Consider the following 17,732-nt stretch of genomic DNA (forward strand, 5'->3'; position numbering starts at 1 on the left):
CTGGATTTTCTGACAGACGCCTGTGTAACAAGATGGACAGAGCTGAAATCTGTCCCTTTAATGAACTAGCTGATAAACCCTTTTCTAAACCTTCTTGTAGAAAAGACAATATCCTAGCGATCCTAACCTTACTCCAGGAGTAACCTTTGGATTCGCACCAGTATAGGTATTTACGCCATATTTTATGGTAAATCCTTCTGGTAACAGGCTTCCTAGCCTGTATCAGGGTATCAATAACCGACTCAGAAAAACCACGTTTTGATAAAATCAAGCGTTCAATTTCCAAGCAGTCAGCTTCAGAGAAGTTAGATTTTGATGTTTGAATGGACCCTGTATCAGAAGGTCTTGTCTTAGAGGTAGAGACCAAGGCGGACAGGATGACATGTCCACTAGATCTGCATACCAAGTCCTGCGTGGCCATGCAGGCGCTATTAGAATCACTGATGCTCTCTCCTGTTTGATTTTGGCAATCAATCGAGGAAGCAGCGGGAAGGGTGGAAACACATAAGCCATCCCGAAGTTCCAAGGTGCTGTCAAAGCATCTATCAGAACCGCTCCCGGATCCCTGGATCTGGACCCGTAGTGAGGAAGTTTGGCGTTCTGGCGAGACGCCATGAGATCTATCTCTGGTTTGCCCCAACGTCGAAGTATTTGGGCAAAGACCTCCGGATGAAGTTCCCACTCCCCCGGATGAAAAGTCTGGCGACTCAAGAAATCCGCCTCCCAGTTCTCCACTCCCGGGATGTGGATTGCTGACAGGTGGCAAGAGTGAGACTCTGCCCAGCGAATTATCTTTGATACTTCCATCATTGCTAGGGAGCTTCTTGTCCCTCCCTGATGGTTGATGTAAGCTACAGTCGTGATGTTGTCCGACTGAAACCTGATGAACCCCCGAGTTGTTAATTGGGGCCAAGCCAGAAGGGCATTGAGAACTGCTCTCAATTCCAGAATGTTTATTGGAAGGAGACTCTCCTCCTGATTCCATAGTCCCTGAGCCTTCAGAGAATTCCAGACAGCGCCCCAACCTAGTAGGCTGGCGTCTGTTGTTACAATTGTCCAGTCTGGCCTGCTGAATGGCATCCCCCTGGACAGGTGTGGCCGATAAAGCCACCATAGAAGAGAATTTCTGGTCTCTTGATTCAGATTCAGAGTAGGGGACAAATCTGAGTAATCCCCATTCCACTGACTTAGCATGCACAATTGCAGCGGTCTGAGGTGTAGGCGTGCAAAAGGTACTATGTCCATTGCCGCTACCATTAAGCCGATCACCTCCATGCATTGAGCTACTGACGGGTGTTGAATGGAATGAAGGACACGGCATGCATTTTGAAGCTTTGTTAACCTGTCTTCTGTCAGGTAAATCTTCATTTCCACAGAATCTATAAGAGTCCCCAAGAATGGAACTCTTGTGAGAGGAAAAAGAGAACTCTTCTTTTCGTTCACTTTCCATCCATGCGACCTTAGAAATGCCAGAACTAACTCTGTATGAGACTTGGCAGTCTGAAAGCTTGAAGCTTGTATTAGAATGTCGTCTAGGTACGGAGCTACCGAAATCCCTCGCGGTCTTAGTACCGCCAGAAGGGCACCCAGAACCTTTGTGAAGATTCTTGGAGCCGTAGCCAATCCGAATGGAAGAGCTACAAACTGGTAGTGCCTGTCTAAGAAGGCAAACCTTAGATACCGGTGATGATCTTTGTGGATCGGTATGTGAAGGTAAGCATCTTTTAAATCCACTGTGGTCATGTACTGACCCTTTTGGATCATGGGTAAGATTGTCCGAATAGTTTCCATTTTGAAGGATGGAACTCTTAGGAATTTGTTTAGAATCTTTAAATCTAAGATTGGCCTGAAAGTTCCCTCTTTTTTGGGAACCACAAACAGGTTTGAGTAGAACCCTTGTCCTTGTTCCGACCGCGGAACCGGATGGATCACTCCCATTAATAACAGGTCTTGTACACAGCGTAGAAACGCCTCTTTCTTTATCTGGTTTGTTGACAACCTTGACAGATGAAATCTCCCTCTTGGGGGAGATAATTTGAAGTCTAGAAGGTATCCCTGAGATATGATCTCTAGTGCCCAGGGGTCCTGAACATCTCTTGCCCAGGCCTGGGCGAAGAGAGAAAGTCTGCCCCCCACTAGATCCGGTCCCGGATCGGGGGCTCTCGATTCATGCTGTCTTTGGGGCAGCAGCAGGTTTCCTGGCCTGCTTGCTCTTGTTCCAGGACTGGTTAGGCTTCCAGCCTTGCCTGTAACGAGCAACAGTTCCCTCCTGTTTTGGTGCAGTGGAGGTTGATGCTGCTCCTGTTTTGAAATTCCGAAAGGGACGAAAATTAGACTGTCTAGCCTTAGCTTTGGCTTTGTCTTGAGGTAGGGCGTGGCCCTTACCTCCTGTAATGTCAGCGATAATTTCTTTCAAACCGGGCCCAAATAAAGACTGCCCCTTGAAAGGTATATTAAGTAATTTGGACTTAGAAGTAACATCGGCTGACCAGGATTTTAGCCACAGCGCCCTACGTGCCTGTATGGCGAATCCTGAGTTCTTAGCCGTAAGTTTGGTTAAATGTACTACGGCCTCCGAAATGAAAGAATTAGCTAGTTTAAGGACTCTAAGCCTGTCCGTAATGTCGTCTAGCGTAGATGAACTAAGGTTCTCTTCCAGAGACTCAATCCAAAATGCTGCCGCAGCCGTAATCGGCGCGATACATGCAAGGGGTTGCAATATAAAACCTTGTTGAACAAACATTTTCTTAAGGTAACCCTCTAATTTTTTATCCATTGGATCTGAAAAAGCACAGCTATCCTCCACCGGGATAGTGGTACGCTTAGCTAAAGTAGAAACGGCTCCCTCCACCTTAGGGACTGTTTGCCATAAGTCCCGAGTGGTGGCGTCTATTGGAAACATCTTTCTAAATATTGGAGGGGGTGAGAACGGCACACCGGGTCTATCCCACTCCTTAGTAACAATTTCAGTTAGTCTCTTAGGTATAGGAAAAACGTCAGTACTCGCCGGTACCGCAAAGTATTTATCCAACCTACACAGTTTCTCTGGTATTGCAACGGTGTTACAATCATTAAGAGCTGCTAAGACCTCCCCTAGTAATACACGGAGGTTTTCCAATTTAAATTTAAAATTTGAAATATCTGAATCCAATCTGTTTGGATCAGAACCGTCACCCACAGAATGAAGCTCTCCGTCCTCATGCTCTGCGAGCTGTGACGCAGTATCAGACATGGCCCTAGTATTGTCAGCGCACTCTGTTCTCACCCCAGAGTGATCACGCTTGCCTCTTAGTTCTGGTAATTTAGACAAAACTTCAGTCATAACAGTAGCCATATCTTGTAATGTTATCTGTAATGGCCGCCCAGATGTACTAGGCGCCATAATATCACGCACCTCCCGGGCGGGAGATGCAGGTACTGCCGCGTGAGGCGAGTTAGTCGGCATAACTCTCCCCTCGCTGTTTGGTGAAATTTGTTCACATTGTACAGATTGACTTTTATTTAAAGTAGCATCAATACAGTTAGTACATAAATTTCTATTGGGCTCCACCTTGGCATTGGAACAAATGACACAGATATCTTCCTCTGAGTCAGACATGTTTAACACACTAGCAATAAAACTTACAACTTGGTTATAATCTTTTTTAGCAAAAACGTACTGTGCCTCAAAGAGGTACTAAACGATTAAATGACAGTTGAAATAATGAACTGAAAAACAGTTATAGCATCAAACTTTAAAACAACACAACTTTTAGCAAAGGTTTGTTCCCATTAGTAAAATAACAATAATTAAATTTGACATAAAAAATACAAAGCAACGTTTTTTTTTTCACAGTCACTATAAGAATTCTCACAGCTCTGCTGAGAGAATTTACCTCCCTTCAAAGAAGTTTGAAGACCCCTGAGATCTGTCAGAGATGAACCGGATCATGCAGAAAATATAAAAGTAACTGACTGGAATTTTTTGATGCGTAGCAAAGAGCGCCAAAAACGGCCCCTCCCTCTCCCACACAGCAGTGAAGAGAAACGAAACTGTCACAAATAAAAGTAAAAAAGGCTGCCAAGTGGAAAATAATGCCCATTAATATTTATTCACACAGTACCTCAGCAATGTAAACGATTCTACATTCCAGCAAAAACGTTTAACATGATAAATAGTTATTAAAAGGATTAGTGACCTTCAACAGAGTAGTTCCGGTGAAATACCATCCCCAGAATACTGAAGTGTATACATACATGTCATTTTAACGGTATGGCAGGATTTTCTCATCAATTCCATTCAGAAAATAAAAACTGCTACATACCTCAATGCAGATTCATCTGCCCGCTGTCCCCTGATCTGAAGCCTTTACCTCCCTCAGATGGCCGAGAACAGCAATATGATCTTAACAACTCCGGTTAAAATCATAGTAAAAAACTCTGGCAGATTCTTCCTCAAACTCTGCCAGAGAAGTAATAACACGCTCCGGTGCTATTGTAAAATAACAAACTTTTGATTGAAGTCATAAAAACTAAGTATAATCACCATAGTCCTCTCACACATCCTATCTAGTCGTTGGGTGCAAGAGAATGACTGGGACTGACGTAGAGGGGAGGAGCTATATGCAGCTCTGCTGGGTGAATCCTCTTGCATTTCCTGTTGGGGAGGAGTTATATCCCAGAAGTAATGATGACCCGTGGACTGATCACACATAACAGAAGAAATTAACATTTTATTACCTTATCTCTTCTATAACCCACTGGGAGTGTAATTTCTTCTACTGGTTGTGTTAACACAGCTTGGCATCGAGGCCAAAAACTGGGTGGGGATACCACAGGCTAAATAAACTATTTCAAATGCCAATATAAGGTTAATGGAAATAGTTGTAAACAATTTAATACACTCCAGCAGGTAAAGTGGGTCATTGAGAACAAATTAAAGGGGAGAACATTTTTGAGCAAACTGTCCCTTTAAGATTGCTTCTGTTTGTATAATGGGACTTTCATATGCAGTGGATGGGGGGAGGGTCTGCTCTAAGCCCCTTTCAGTGGGTATCTCAGCCTAACCTAATCAACAGTGCTAAATTTAGAGCTTCTAAGTAAGTTTTTAAAAGGTTTTATACCAGATTTTAATATCAGCATCTGTGCATATTCTTCTTTATAGTAGTGTCTATTACATGCAGTTATTTGAAAATTGGTGTATACTGTCCCTTTAACGTTAAAGACAAGTAAAAGCCTAATTTGGCTTCTAAGTATTCTGACTGAGTCCTAAGTTGTATATACAGTATATTGTCATCCCGAGGTGTATGGCACCAGTAATGGACAGACGACTATAGACAAGATAACTGAAGAGAGAAGCTTTCATCCAGAAACAAACAGAGATAAGCGGAGCCACCACATAATAACAGAGCTAAGGAAAGACCCAACTCCAGGAATGTTTAATTTAGTCGCGGCTATATATAGCACAGAGTATACTGGTCTCTGTGTGTCCTATTATACAGGATGTGTAATAATGCAAAGCAGAATTGTACCTAGAAAAAAATGTGTCGAAAAGTCTCTTTCCAACAGAACTTTATTTATAACAAATAAACAGGAACAGAAGTAGAGAATACTATATACTATAAAATAGTTTTTCCCTTAATGTGTTTCCAATTACTTTTTTACCAGCGGCAGAGTATAAAATGTGTGAGATTTGCTTTTTTAAGGCTTATTTGTGTATATGAATTAGCTGATTTTGTGTTTTGAAGCCACAACCTAATAAAATGGGTTGAGCTTGTAGGTATAATCAGATCTCATTACTTTATCACATTGTGCACACATACCTGCTTCTTTATCTTATATCTGTCCATAAACCAATCACTAATACTTGTAGAGAACAATTGAAAATTAACATTTTATTACCTTATCTCTTCTATAACCCACTGGGAGTGTAATTTCTTCTACTGGTTGTGTTAACACAGCTTGGACTTGAGGCCAAAAACTTTTAAAATAGGCGGGGATACCACAGGCTAAATAAAATATTTAAAATGCCAATATAAGGGCAATGGAAATACTTATAAATGATTTAATACACTCCAGAAGGTAAAGTGGATCATTGGGAACAAATTAAAGGGGAGAACATTTTTGAGTAAACTGTCCCTTTAAACTATTGTGAAACAAAAAAAAAGCCAAATTCTGATGGGCCGCCTGGAGAGGTAGAGCGATTCTAAGAGTTATAAAAGTATAAAGATAGTAGAGTAAGTTATATCGATTTTAGGGTTATTCTTAGTAAACTGGTGATTAAATACATAGAAAATAATACACTGACTGTCCCTTTAAGTTAACAAAAATGGTTTGGCACACACAGAGATTACAGTTAAAGAACAGCACAAAAATAAGTATTAAAGGGGCATAGATTAAAAATTAAAGGGACACTAAACACAATTAAAGCACCCCCTTCTCATTTTAGGTACAACCATAATGGAACCTAGGTTACACTGCAGGTATCTGAAGGAGAGATGCTGCACATGTGCAAAGACCTCAGCACTGGAATGTAGTGAAAGCTAAATTAATAACCTCAATACTATACTATATTTTTTATTATTATTATTATTATTATTATTATTATTATTATATTTATTATTATTATTTTTATTATTATTATTATTATATACTATATTTTTTATTAGTATTATATACTTTATTTATTATTATTTTTATTATTATTATTATATACTATATTTATTATTATTATTATTATTATTATTATATACTATATTTATTATTATTATTATTATTATTATTATTATTATTATTATTATATACTATATTTATTGTTTAAAGGGCCATTATAGTGAGAGAAAAAATGGCATAAAATAATTTATTAGCACATGTTATTTTATCACTAGTGACCTTGTGATTCTATGTGCTTAATAACCACAAAGGGGTTAAACACATAGTTAAAGCAACATGAAACCCAAATTGTCTTCTTTCATGATTCAGATAGAGCATGCAAATTACTTCTATTATCTCGTTTACTCTTGGTATCCTTGGTTAAAAAAGTACACCTAAGTAGGTTTAGGAGAAGCAGTGCACTACTGGGAGCTGGCTGCTGATTGGTGGCTGCACATATATCTCGTTGCCATTGGCTCAGGTAATGTATTCAGCTAGCTCTCAGTCGTGCATTTTTGCTGCTTTCTTTTTTTAAAGAAAAGAAACAAACAGGATTGTATATGCAAAAAAAAGAAAAAACACACTAGTTTTTATTGTCAGGTGGTCTCACCAGTTTCATAGGTTATAATAATAACTAGTATTTACAGTATATAGCGCCTTTCTCCCAGTGGGACTCAAAGCGCTTGCTCTCGGAATTAACCAAATTGGCAGCTGAATAGTAATAGTTTTTATTATTACCCAATTTAATGGTACTTATTTTTCGACCTCAGATGGATGAAGGGCTGAGTCAGCCCTGCCGGGATATGAACCTGTGACCTTGCATCTTTTTTTAAATAGGCTTTTTTGTAGTCAGGGCATTTACCAACTGAGCTACCTCATACGATTATGAAGGTTTTTACATGGTTAAAGGGCCATAATAGTCGAAAAATGACATGCTCTAATGTAATTGTAAGACTATTAACGCTGCACTACTGTGTGTTTAACCCCAGCAAAGGGGTTAAAAACACAGTAGAAGTGCTACTTGCAGCCCGCAGAGCACTGCTGGTTCCCAGAGGAAACCACCACTAATCCAATCAGCAGCACTAGTCGCACAACTCATGTATGTAACTAGTGCTGTTGATTTAAAATCAGCCGTTTCTGCTGGGGAGTTCTAAATACCCACATACAACCCAGGACTGGATCACTGGACCATGTTCTGGTCTATTATTATTGCCCTAGGCTGAAGGCTGCAAGTTGACAATGACAATAAGTTTCCATGTTTAGTTACATGGCTAAAAAGTCCTATATCTGAAAAAATAGGAACAAAGTACTTTATGGATAAACCTATATTTCATTAGTATTGGAATTATAAATGTATATTTTCAGATAAAAAAAAAAGAACTGCAGTTTTAAAAAAACAAAAAATGTTATGTAAATTATGCCAAAAACCTTTCCTCTCTAAGATATGAGCAGCAAATTAAAAGATTGTTGTGTGATTTCCCGCTTTTGTGTAGCCAGTAGTGACAATATAGCATCAAGCTACTTTCTTTAAATGACAGTGTATATACGTATAGCATGGAAACAACTCTACTTTCTTTTTATTATTATTATTATTATTATTATTATTATTATTATTATTCTGTAAATGAAAGCATCAGTATATAGAAAATAAATAAACCTGACAGCTCATGGGCATTGTGCACCTACACTCACATGAACAAGACACAAGCTAAAAACGTTACTAAGACTATATATTGCTAACGGTTTTTAATAAAATACAATTTGTATAAATATTCCTAGTGGTCCACAACGGACATAGTCTGAAGCCATAATTCAATATGAAAATATAATTTACTGTAAGGTGCTTTCTTCTGAGCTTCAAACTGACAGCTGGTAGAAAACCTGTGGTCCAATTAGGGAAAGGCAACTGTGACACTCACTAGGTACTAAAGAGCCTTATTTCTACAGCTAACAATTCAATGTTTACAGCTTATAATGAAACTATCAATCATTATATTCCCACCTATGAGGAGCCCACCTCTCACAGCTTTATTCCTTTGTTTAACCTGCACATCAAATATAAAGCCACTACTCAGATGATTAAGCCCTTTCATTGGCTACACAGACCATTTTTTAAGGGGCATACTACACAGTGATTGCTAAGCTTTGTACAGCAGCTCATTCATATACTGCCATAATTGTCCACAACAAAGAAGATAAAAAAAATTTAAGTAGGTTTTAAAGGGATAGTAAACACCAAAAATCTTATTGTTTAAAAAGATAGATAATCCCTTTATTTACCATTCCCCAGTTCTGCATAACCAACACTGTTATAGAAATATACTTTTTACCTCTGTAATTACCTTGTATCTAAGCTTCTTCTGACTGCCTCCTTATCTCAGATCTTTTTACAGACTTGCATTTCAGGCAATTAGTGCTGACTCTTAAATAACTCCACATGCTTGAGCACAATGTTATTTATATAAAACAGGTGAACTAATGCCCTATAGCTGTGAAATACTGTCAAATGCATTCAGATAAGAGGCAGCCTTCAATGGCTTAGACATTAGCATATGAGCATACCTAGGTTTAGATTTCAACTAAGAATACTAAGAGAACAAAGCAAAATTGATGATAAAAGTAAATTAGAAAGTTGTTTAAAATACATGCCCTATCTGAATCATGAAAGTTTAATTTGGAGTTTACTATCCCTTTAAATTAATTAACTACCATATGTATCACCAACTAAGCACTACATTGCAAAAAAAAGTTTAAAAATAATTTAACACTGTCTTCAGGGACAGACCACTTGAAAAGCCTAGTAAAATCAATATTCCTGGTCTCCTTTGCTCGAATTACATGTGAATTAACTTATATGCTGTGCAAACCAATCACTGCGTAGAATGTTGCATGTTCAAGTAAAATTCTTTTCAGGGTTTACAGCAAAAGTAGGCAAAATAAATAATGAATGTATAATGTGTTTTTTTTAAATTCATTAATTAAAGATTTATGGAGAGAAAAAATGTTAAATTTTATCACTCTAAAGCAAAAATTATTCGATATCAATTTTACTTGGTTCTCTTGTTATCCTTTGTTAAAAAAATAATACTTAAGTACACTCAGAGCAGCAAAGCACCAGACATCCTAACCATCCTGTCAGATTGTCACAGGCTGGGAGATCTGCCCACATTCCTGTCTGTAGTGTCTCTGAATAAGGCACCTGACCTGGTTTTAATGACTGCCCCAGATCTACCCAATACACACATATCCTCCACTGCCTTTAAAGGTCCAGCCCATAAGGCCCCTCACTTCACTGCCCGCATATACTCCAGAAAATCTTGGTGATATGATACACTACTGAGAACTAGTTGATGATTGGTGGTTACACACATATGCCTTTTGTCACTGGCTCACCAAATGTGTTTAGCTCAGTACCAGTAGGTCATTGGTGCTCTGGAGTAGACTTTAACCATGTGTTTAACCTTTTTGCAGAGGGTTAAACTTTCAGTAAACTAGGATTATTAATGCAAATATTAGAATGTCCCTTTCATGTGTTTTTCAAAAGAATATCCAGCATCATAGCTGTGACCTCACAATAACAGCTGTTTTTATGAGTAAATTCTGATCTGGCACGAGTGCTCCACGACATTTATCCTACAAAATGCTTAAACGCAGAACACAGTGGAAATATTCACAAACAAGTAGCTCTTCGCCTCACTATAAATCTGGAACCCCTGATTATTTTTTTATAATTGGTGCTGCTATTTCTGAATTTGTTTATTTAATATTTCAGCCCCTCCCCCATAATTCATATTGTGTTCAAGAGCAAAACAGTAATTGGAACGTGGCTTATGCCCAGCAGTCAAACTACAAAGCATCATAGTATTAATCTCCAGAGGGCCTCGTCTTTTCTATGGAAATTATTTCTAGGAACTAAATAAACCATTAGAATTTCTAATATCTTAGCAGAATAAATGATATACATTAGTTTGGTTTCCATGTTAAAGGAGATACAGCACTGCATAGCATATTGCGTGTATTATTCTATAGTCTCTTAAAGGGATAGTATAGTCAAAAATAAACTGTAATGATTCAGATAGGGCATGCAATTTTAAAAACCTTTCCAATTTACTTTTGTTATCAATTTTATTTTGTTCTCTTGGTATTCTTAGTTGAAAGCTAAACCTAGGTAGGTTTATATGCTAATTTATTAGCCCTTGAAGGCCACCTCTTATCTGAATGCATTTTTACATTTTTCACAACTAGAGGGCGTTAGTTCATGTGTGTCATATAGATAACATTGTGCTCATGCACGTGGAGTTACCTAGGAGTCAGCACTGATTGGCTAAAATGCAAGTCTGACAAAAGAACTGAAATAAGGGGGCAGTCTGCAAAGGCTTAGATACAAGGTAATCACAGAGGTAAAAAGTATATTAATATAACAGTGTTGGTTTTGAAAAAATGGGGAATGGGTCATAAAGAGATTATCTATCTTTTTAAACAATAACAATTCTGGATTAGACTGTCCCTTTAAACATACACATCTCGAAAAAAAATCTACCTTTTATTCAGGTGGCTATTACCATTCACTGCAACCTGGCCAACTGTTAATTTTTAAATAAGCTTTGTGAATCTAGGCTTTATAGTAGGGATGACAAGTGTATACAAAATTCAAGAGATTAGCAGAATATTGAGTACCCAACCACCACATTTGTAGAAGCCGAGGACTTTTGTATATAAATATTTTTGGAATAATCCAACACATTAGGTTCCAGAATTCAAATTGTAAACCAACCATAACAGCAATTTTTAAAGACTAAAGGGACGTGAAACCCAACATTTTTCTTTCGTGATTAAGATAGAACATTAAAGTTTAAACAAATAAAAGCATACCTAGGTAGCCTCAGAAGCTGCAAAGCACTACTGGGAGCTAGCTGTCATTGGTGGCTGCACATATGTGCCATATGTCATTGGCTCATCTGATGTGTTCGGCTAGTTCGCAGTTCTGCTCCCTCATCAAAGGATACCAAGAGAATGAAGCAAATTTGATAGCAGAAAATTGGAACAGTTGTTTAAAATTGCATGAAAGAAAACAAAAATTGACTTCTATGTCTATAATGCAGATTTTTGTTACTACCAGTTGTTATATTTGCAACTGAAATGTGATCTAGTGTTATGTATGTAGAGGAACACTGATTGAGGAACAGGGGTAGTGCAGATGCTTGTGGGGTAAAATAAGAGTATTTGTTGTGGGGTAAAAACAGGATATTAGGGCATATTACACACAACAGGTCACATGAGAAGTGCTGAAAACCAGGGCTAACAGTCAGCTACCCACCATAACATTAGTGTATGAAGTTAAACACACTATATATTGACAATGTGGGTCTAACCTTTCCCACTTTTCTCAATGAGAAAATTATGCTTGACACAGGGAGGAGTTTAGGACAAGCAGAATATACATAAATCCCTTTAAAGTGATAACATGTCTGTCTCTCATCTTGTACAATGTGATCCTGGAGAGAGAATTAGATAGACAGGTTGTATATCTCTTAATCCCTTCATACAAACAAAAGCTCTGTGCTCTGGAATGCATTGTTTGATGTGGTGTAGGAAAGGGACCATTAGAGGCAGCACAGAATCTTTTATTAAAATAGCAGATCACTATCCCATTTTATACATATATATATAGTAAACACAAGAGTGTCAGGGATTATCGGTCATGCTCTAATACACATACATGACATTGATGAGCTGCGGATGGAGGGGGATTGAGCTCACAGACATAAATAGGGTAAGAATAAACCATTCTATTTTGTTACAGCAGTTTATTTTTAAACAAATGATTTTCTTTTACTGTTTTTAAACCCTGCTAAAAGCATTTAATGTTAAATTGTACTTCTCTGCCATTCCAGAGACACAACTAGTGAGCTAATCAGGAAAAGGCATACACGTGTAAGCTCCATTGAGTAAAAGATGGGAATTTGTATAAAAATAAAACGATCTAATGAAATAGAGCTTTATAATTTTATAATAGGATGTCCCATCCCTTTATATATTTTTTCCATCTTTACCAAATGCAGATGTACCTTAGAATATAACAGTGTATCTGCCTTCCATCTTTACTATAGCCCACAATATACCATATGGGTAAATTGTATTGATCCAATTGGAATATAATTTACATTATCTGTCTGGGATAGAGTGAAGCAAATAAGTAAAAGTTACTCAACAGGGGGCACATTGGTTTTGTGGGGGTCAAATTGGTTGGGGTATATTTGTAATATTACATAAGAGAGGCCACATAGGGAGTTTGAGACAGCCAAATAAAACCCCTGGACCACTACATCTGCACTAGCCAAACAAATAATATGTTATATGTCTCATCTATGTACCTGTAAGCATTTATTATGAATGCTTTGTACAAAATTAAGTTGTGTACCTACATGGAATAATCATAAATAACATGCCCTATAAAGTATAGAGTGAACCATGAAGGAAAACGTAATAAAGTGCACTGTATAGCTATGGTGTGTGTATTTTCATACTGTATTGGATACTTCTAAGCGCCTGTACGCACATATGATAAACATATTAAATCATAAAGTTCACACAGTGGTTTATGTGCTATAATAAATTAATTTTAACCCAAAGCTTGCAATACATTGCATGAAGGAACTAACAGAGCTGTCAATAAAAAGAATTTTAGTCTGTGCAAGAAATGTCAAGATATATACAAATCTCTTAATTCACTCAGCAAATTCAATCTATTTGTCTGCATCGCAGGGCAGCCTATTCATTAAAGGTACATCAAACCCACATTTTTTTTTATGATTTAGAAAGAACATGCCATTTTAAACAGTTTTCAAATTTACTTCTATTATCTAATTTGCTTCATTCTCTTGATATCCTTTGCTGAAAAGCATATCTAGATAGGATCAGTAGCTGCTGATTGGTGGCTGCACATAGATGCCTCATTTGATTGACTCACCCATGTGCATTGCTATTTCTTTATCAAAGGATATCTAAAGAATGAAGCAATTTAGATAATAGAAATACATTTGAATTTTGTTTAAAATTGTATTATCTACCTGAATCATGAAAGAAACAAATTGGGTAGGGTGTTCCTTTAATAGACAGCACAGGTTAGTGTCTTACATTAGAAACAAATATGAATACTAGAGCAAGTTATCTGATGAAAACTTATAAGTTAGAAAGCTTAGACAATGCAGCATTGTTATTTAAAAATATATTATTCAATTTGAGGTAAAATCAATAGAGTGTGGTGTTTTATTAGAGCATATCAAGTTCAGATATAATTTGTGAAAGTATTTTAATTTTCTTAGAAAGGATAGTAGATCCATAGAATAGATTTCCAGTTGAACCGGTAAGGGTAAATTAAGTAAATACTTTATCTAGGATATATATGTGAGGATCCTAAAGATTAAGAGACTTCCTTTTAGATAGGCTTTTAGCCAAATAGAGAAGCCTATTACTATCTGCCATAAAAAAAATACACAAAACAAAAATTACACATTAACCTATGGATTAACTCTGCCAAAGTATTATAAGTAGCAATAAGACAAATGGCTTAGTATAGGTACACACACACATACATATATACACACACACATATACATATATACACACACGTATATACACACACGTATATACACACACACACATACATATATACACACATACATATATATATACACACATACATATATATACACATATATCTAAACACTCATACATCAACCTATTACATATTCATTATCTGGAAGAATAGGATGGAAAAGAAACGTATTTCATTATTTTGGTCTTTGGACCACAGAAAGTCAAATTACACAAGCTGAATGTCATTGGATCATACGCAATGCACTGCACAATCAGGGGACCATGTGTGATCACTACAATAGGATTACACTCAGGACCTGATTAGCAAAAACTGGGCAGCATGGAGAGAAATTAAGTAAAATCTTTTGGGGATTTTTGGAGCATTATCTTGTAATGTAGGTGTTTTTTCCTTCACATCCAAAACCCAGAATGATGAGGTAAACGCTCTCAAGCTAAAATTTGCCTTTCTGAAATTCTTTGAGGGATCTCACAGTGCTGACGAGACTTCTGAGATAATATTGCTAAATCAGAGAGCTTTGTATTTGGGCCCTCATTATAAAGGGATTGTGCATACTCATTGTCAGGTAATCACACTTCATGTCAAAGAATCCCACTAACACTCAGTGCCATTGGGTTACACTTAACAGGATGACACATTGAGTCATATGATTATATTTAATGACAGAGGGTCACTAACTCTGAACAATTTACAATCAAGGGTCCATTCAAATGCAGTGTCTAGGGTTTCCACTCAATGGATTCTGCATGCTCAGTACAAGGAATCACAAGATGAAACACAAAAACTCCAGAGACCACTCTCTGGCAACATATCATGTTAATGCAATGTCTGGGGATCCCATTCAAGGGACCACTCACACACACATGGGATCAGTCTAAGGAAATAGGTCATATTCAAATAACGGGGGACTATTTAACACTCAGGAGAGTGTGCCAGGAATCAAACACAGGCTTTTGGGACCACTTACACTCTTAGGCAAGTAGTTATATTCCCAATTAGTTTCAAGAGCTGACACTCACTGACAGGTTCTCACATTCAGTGTCAGGGACTCACACTCAGTATTAGGGTCTCACACTCAGTAGAATAAATTTCAGTCAAAGGGGTAGGATTTACATTCATTATCAGGAGATGAAACTCGTTGGCAGCTCACACATCATATTCACATATCAGGTGCTCACACTCAGTATTAGGAACTCCCAATCAGGAGAGCCCTTGTGATCTGGGGCAAGGGGTTATATTCACATTCAGTGTCAGGAGCTGACACATATTGTCAGTGGCTCACATTCAGGGGACATTCATACACTCAGGCAAGGGCTCAAAATTATTATTCACATTCAGTGACAGGGGCTCATACTCAGTATTGGGAACTCACAATCAGGAGAGCACTCATGACCTGAGACAAGAGGTCTTATTTACATTCAGAGCCAGTGGCTCACACTCAGTATTAGGGTCTCACAATCATTTGAGCCCTCATGATCTGAAGCAAGGGGTCTTATTCACATTCAGTGCCAGCAGCTCACACTCAGTATTAGGGTGTCACATTCAGGAGAGCACTCATTATCTGAGGCAAGGGTTCTTATTCACATTCAGTGTTAGGGGCTTGACTTGCACTCAGTATTAGGGTCTCACTATCAGGAGAGCACTCATGGTCTGAAGCAAGGGGTCTTATTCAGAGTTAGGGGCTTGCACTCAGTATCACATTAAGGAGAGCACAAAGGTACTTAGGTGTCAGGTACTTACATTCAGTGTTAGGGACTTGCACTCAGTATTAGGAAGTCACAATCAGGAGAGCCCTCATGATCTGAGGCAAGGGGTCATCTTCACTCTCAGTGTCAGAGGCTGGTACTATCAGGGGTCATTAATATGCTCAGATAAGGGGTCACACAGACCCATCACACAGTCACGGGACCACAGTCAGGGGTCAGCAAACACACACTCAGAGGACCACTCAAGCAGTCATCTTCAGACTGAGTGTCAGGGGTTGGCACTCAGTATCAGGGTCTCACATTTCCGAAAGCACTTATGATCTGAGGCAAAGGGTCTTATTCACTCTAAGTGTCAGGGCTTGGCACTATCAGGGGTCATTAATATGCTCAGATAAGGGGTCACACACACCCATCACACTGTCAGGTAGCAAACACACACTCAAGGGACCACTCATACGCTCACATACTGGGTCATATTCACTCTCAGTGTCAGGGGCTGGCACTATCAGGGGTCATTAATATGCTCAGATAAGGGGTCACACACACCCATCACACTGTCAGGTAGCAAACACACTCAGGGGACCACTCATACTCTCACATAAGGGGTCATCTTCAGACTGAGTGTGAGGGGTTGGCACTCAGTATTAGGGTCTCACATTCAGTGTCAGGGGCTGGCACTATCAGGGGTCATTAATATGCTCAGATAGGGGGTCACACACACCCATCACACTGTCAGGCAGCAAACACACTCAGTGGACCACTCATACTCTCACATAAGGGATCATCTTCAGTATTAGGGTCTCACATTCAGTGTCAGGCACCATCAGGGGTCATTAATATGCTCAGGTAAGGTGTCACCCACACCCATCACACTATCAGGCAGCAAACACACTCAGAGCACCACTCATACTCTTACATAAGGGGTCATCTTCAGACTGAGTGTGAGGGGTTGGCACTCAGTATTAGGGTCTCACATTCAGTGTCAGGGGCTGGCACTATCAGGGGTCATTAATATGCTTAGATAGGGGGTCACACACAACCATCACAATGTCAGGTAGCAAACACACTCAGGGCACCACTCATACTCTCACACAAGGGGTCATCTTCACACTGAGTGTGAGGGGTTGGCACTCAGTATTAGGGTCTCACAGTCAGTGTCAGGCACTATCAGGGGTCATTAATATGCTCACATAGGGGGTCACACACACCCATCACACTGTCAGGCAGCAAACACACTCAGGGCACCACTCATACTCTCACAAAGTGGTCATCTTCAGACTGAGTGTGAGGGGTTGGCACTATCAGGGGTCATTAATATGCTCAGATAGGGGGTCACACACACCCATCACACTGTCAGGTACCAAACACACTCAGGGCACCACTCGTACTCTCACACAAGGGGTCAACTTCACACTGAGTGCCAAGAGAGCATTCGCACCGCTGTCACTCAGTTAGCACCCGGTGACTTACCTTCAGCCAGCTCCTCCTGCCCCTCCATCCTGCCCGCACTCCCCGCGAAGCAACAAAACCCCAGCAAACAGCGGAGAACACGACGCCAGCAGCGCTCAGTGAGGAGACTCCTCGCGGCTGCCCGGCCCCCTATCCGCCCCCCATGTTACTGACACCCCGGGTAGCTCCGGACGGCATCGCTCTCACACCCGGGCGGCCGTCGTTCTCATGGCAACGGCTCGCGATCTGCCTGTCTGTCTCCTGTCAGCAAGTGAAGAGTTAAACAGCCGGGAGTGGGCGGGACTGAGTGAAGATTAACTCCCAGCGCT

At 39.2% G+C, this 17,732-nt stretch overlaps 1 protein-coding gene across 1 annotated transcript in view; it reads right to left on the minus strand.

The window, feature by feature from the left end:
* The window catches only part of CACNA1D (calcium voltage-gated channel subunit alpha1 D), a 764,995-nt gene extending 747,516 nt beyond the window's left edge, over window positions 1-17,479 (minus strand). Inside the window, 1 exon segment of the mRNA XM_053689359.1 lies at window positions 17,425-17,479. Within this exon segment, the coding sequence (XP_053545334.1) occupies window positions 17,425-17,452 (28 nt within the window). The 5' untranslated portion in view covers window positions 17,453-17,479.
* Window positions 17,480-17,732: the final 253 nt, after the last annotated feature.

This window comes from Bombina bombina, chromosome 7, assembly GCF_027579735.1.
Source record: "Bombina bombina isolate aBomBom1 chromosome 7, aBomBom1.pri, whole genome shotgun sequence".
Lineage (NCBI taxonomy): Eukaryota > Metazoa > Chordata > Amphibia > Anura > Bombinatoridae > Bombina > Bombina bombina.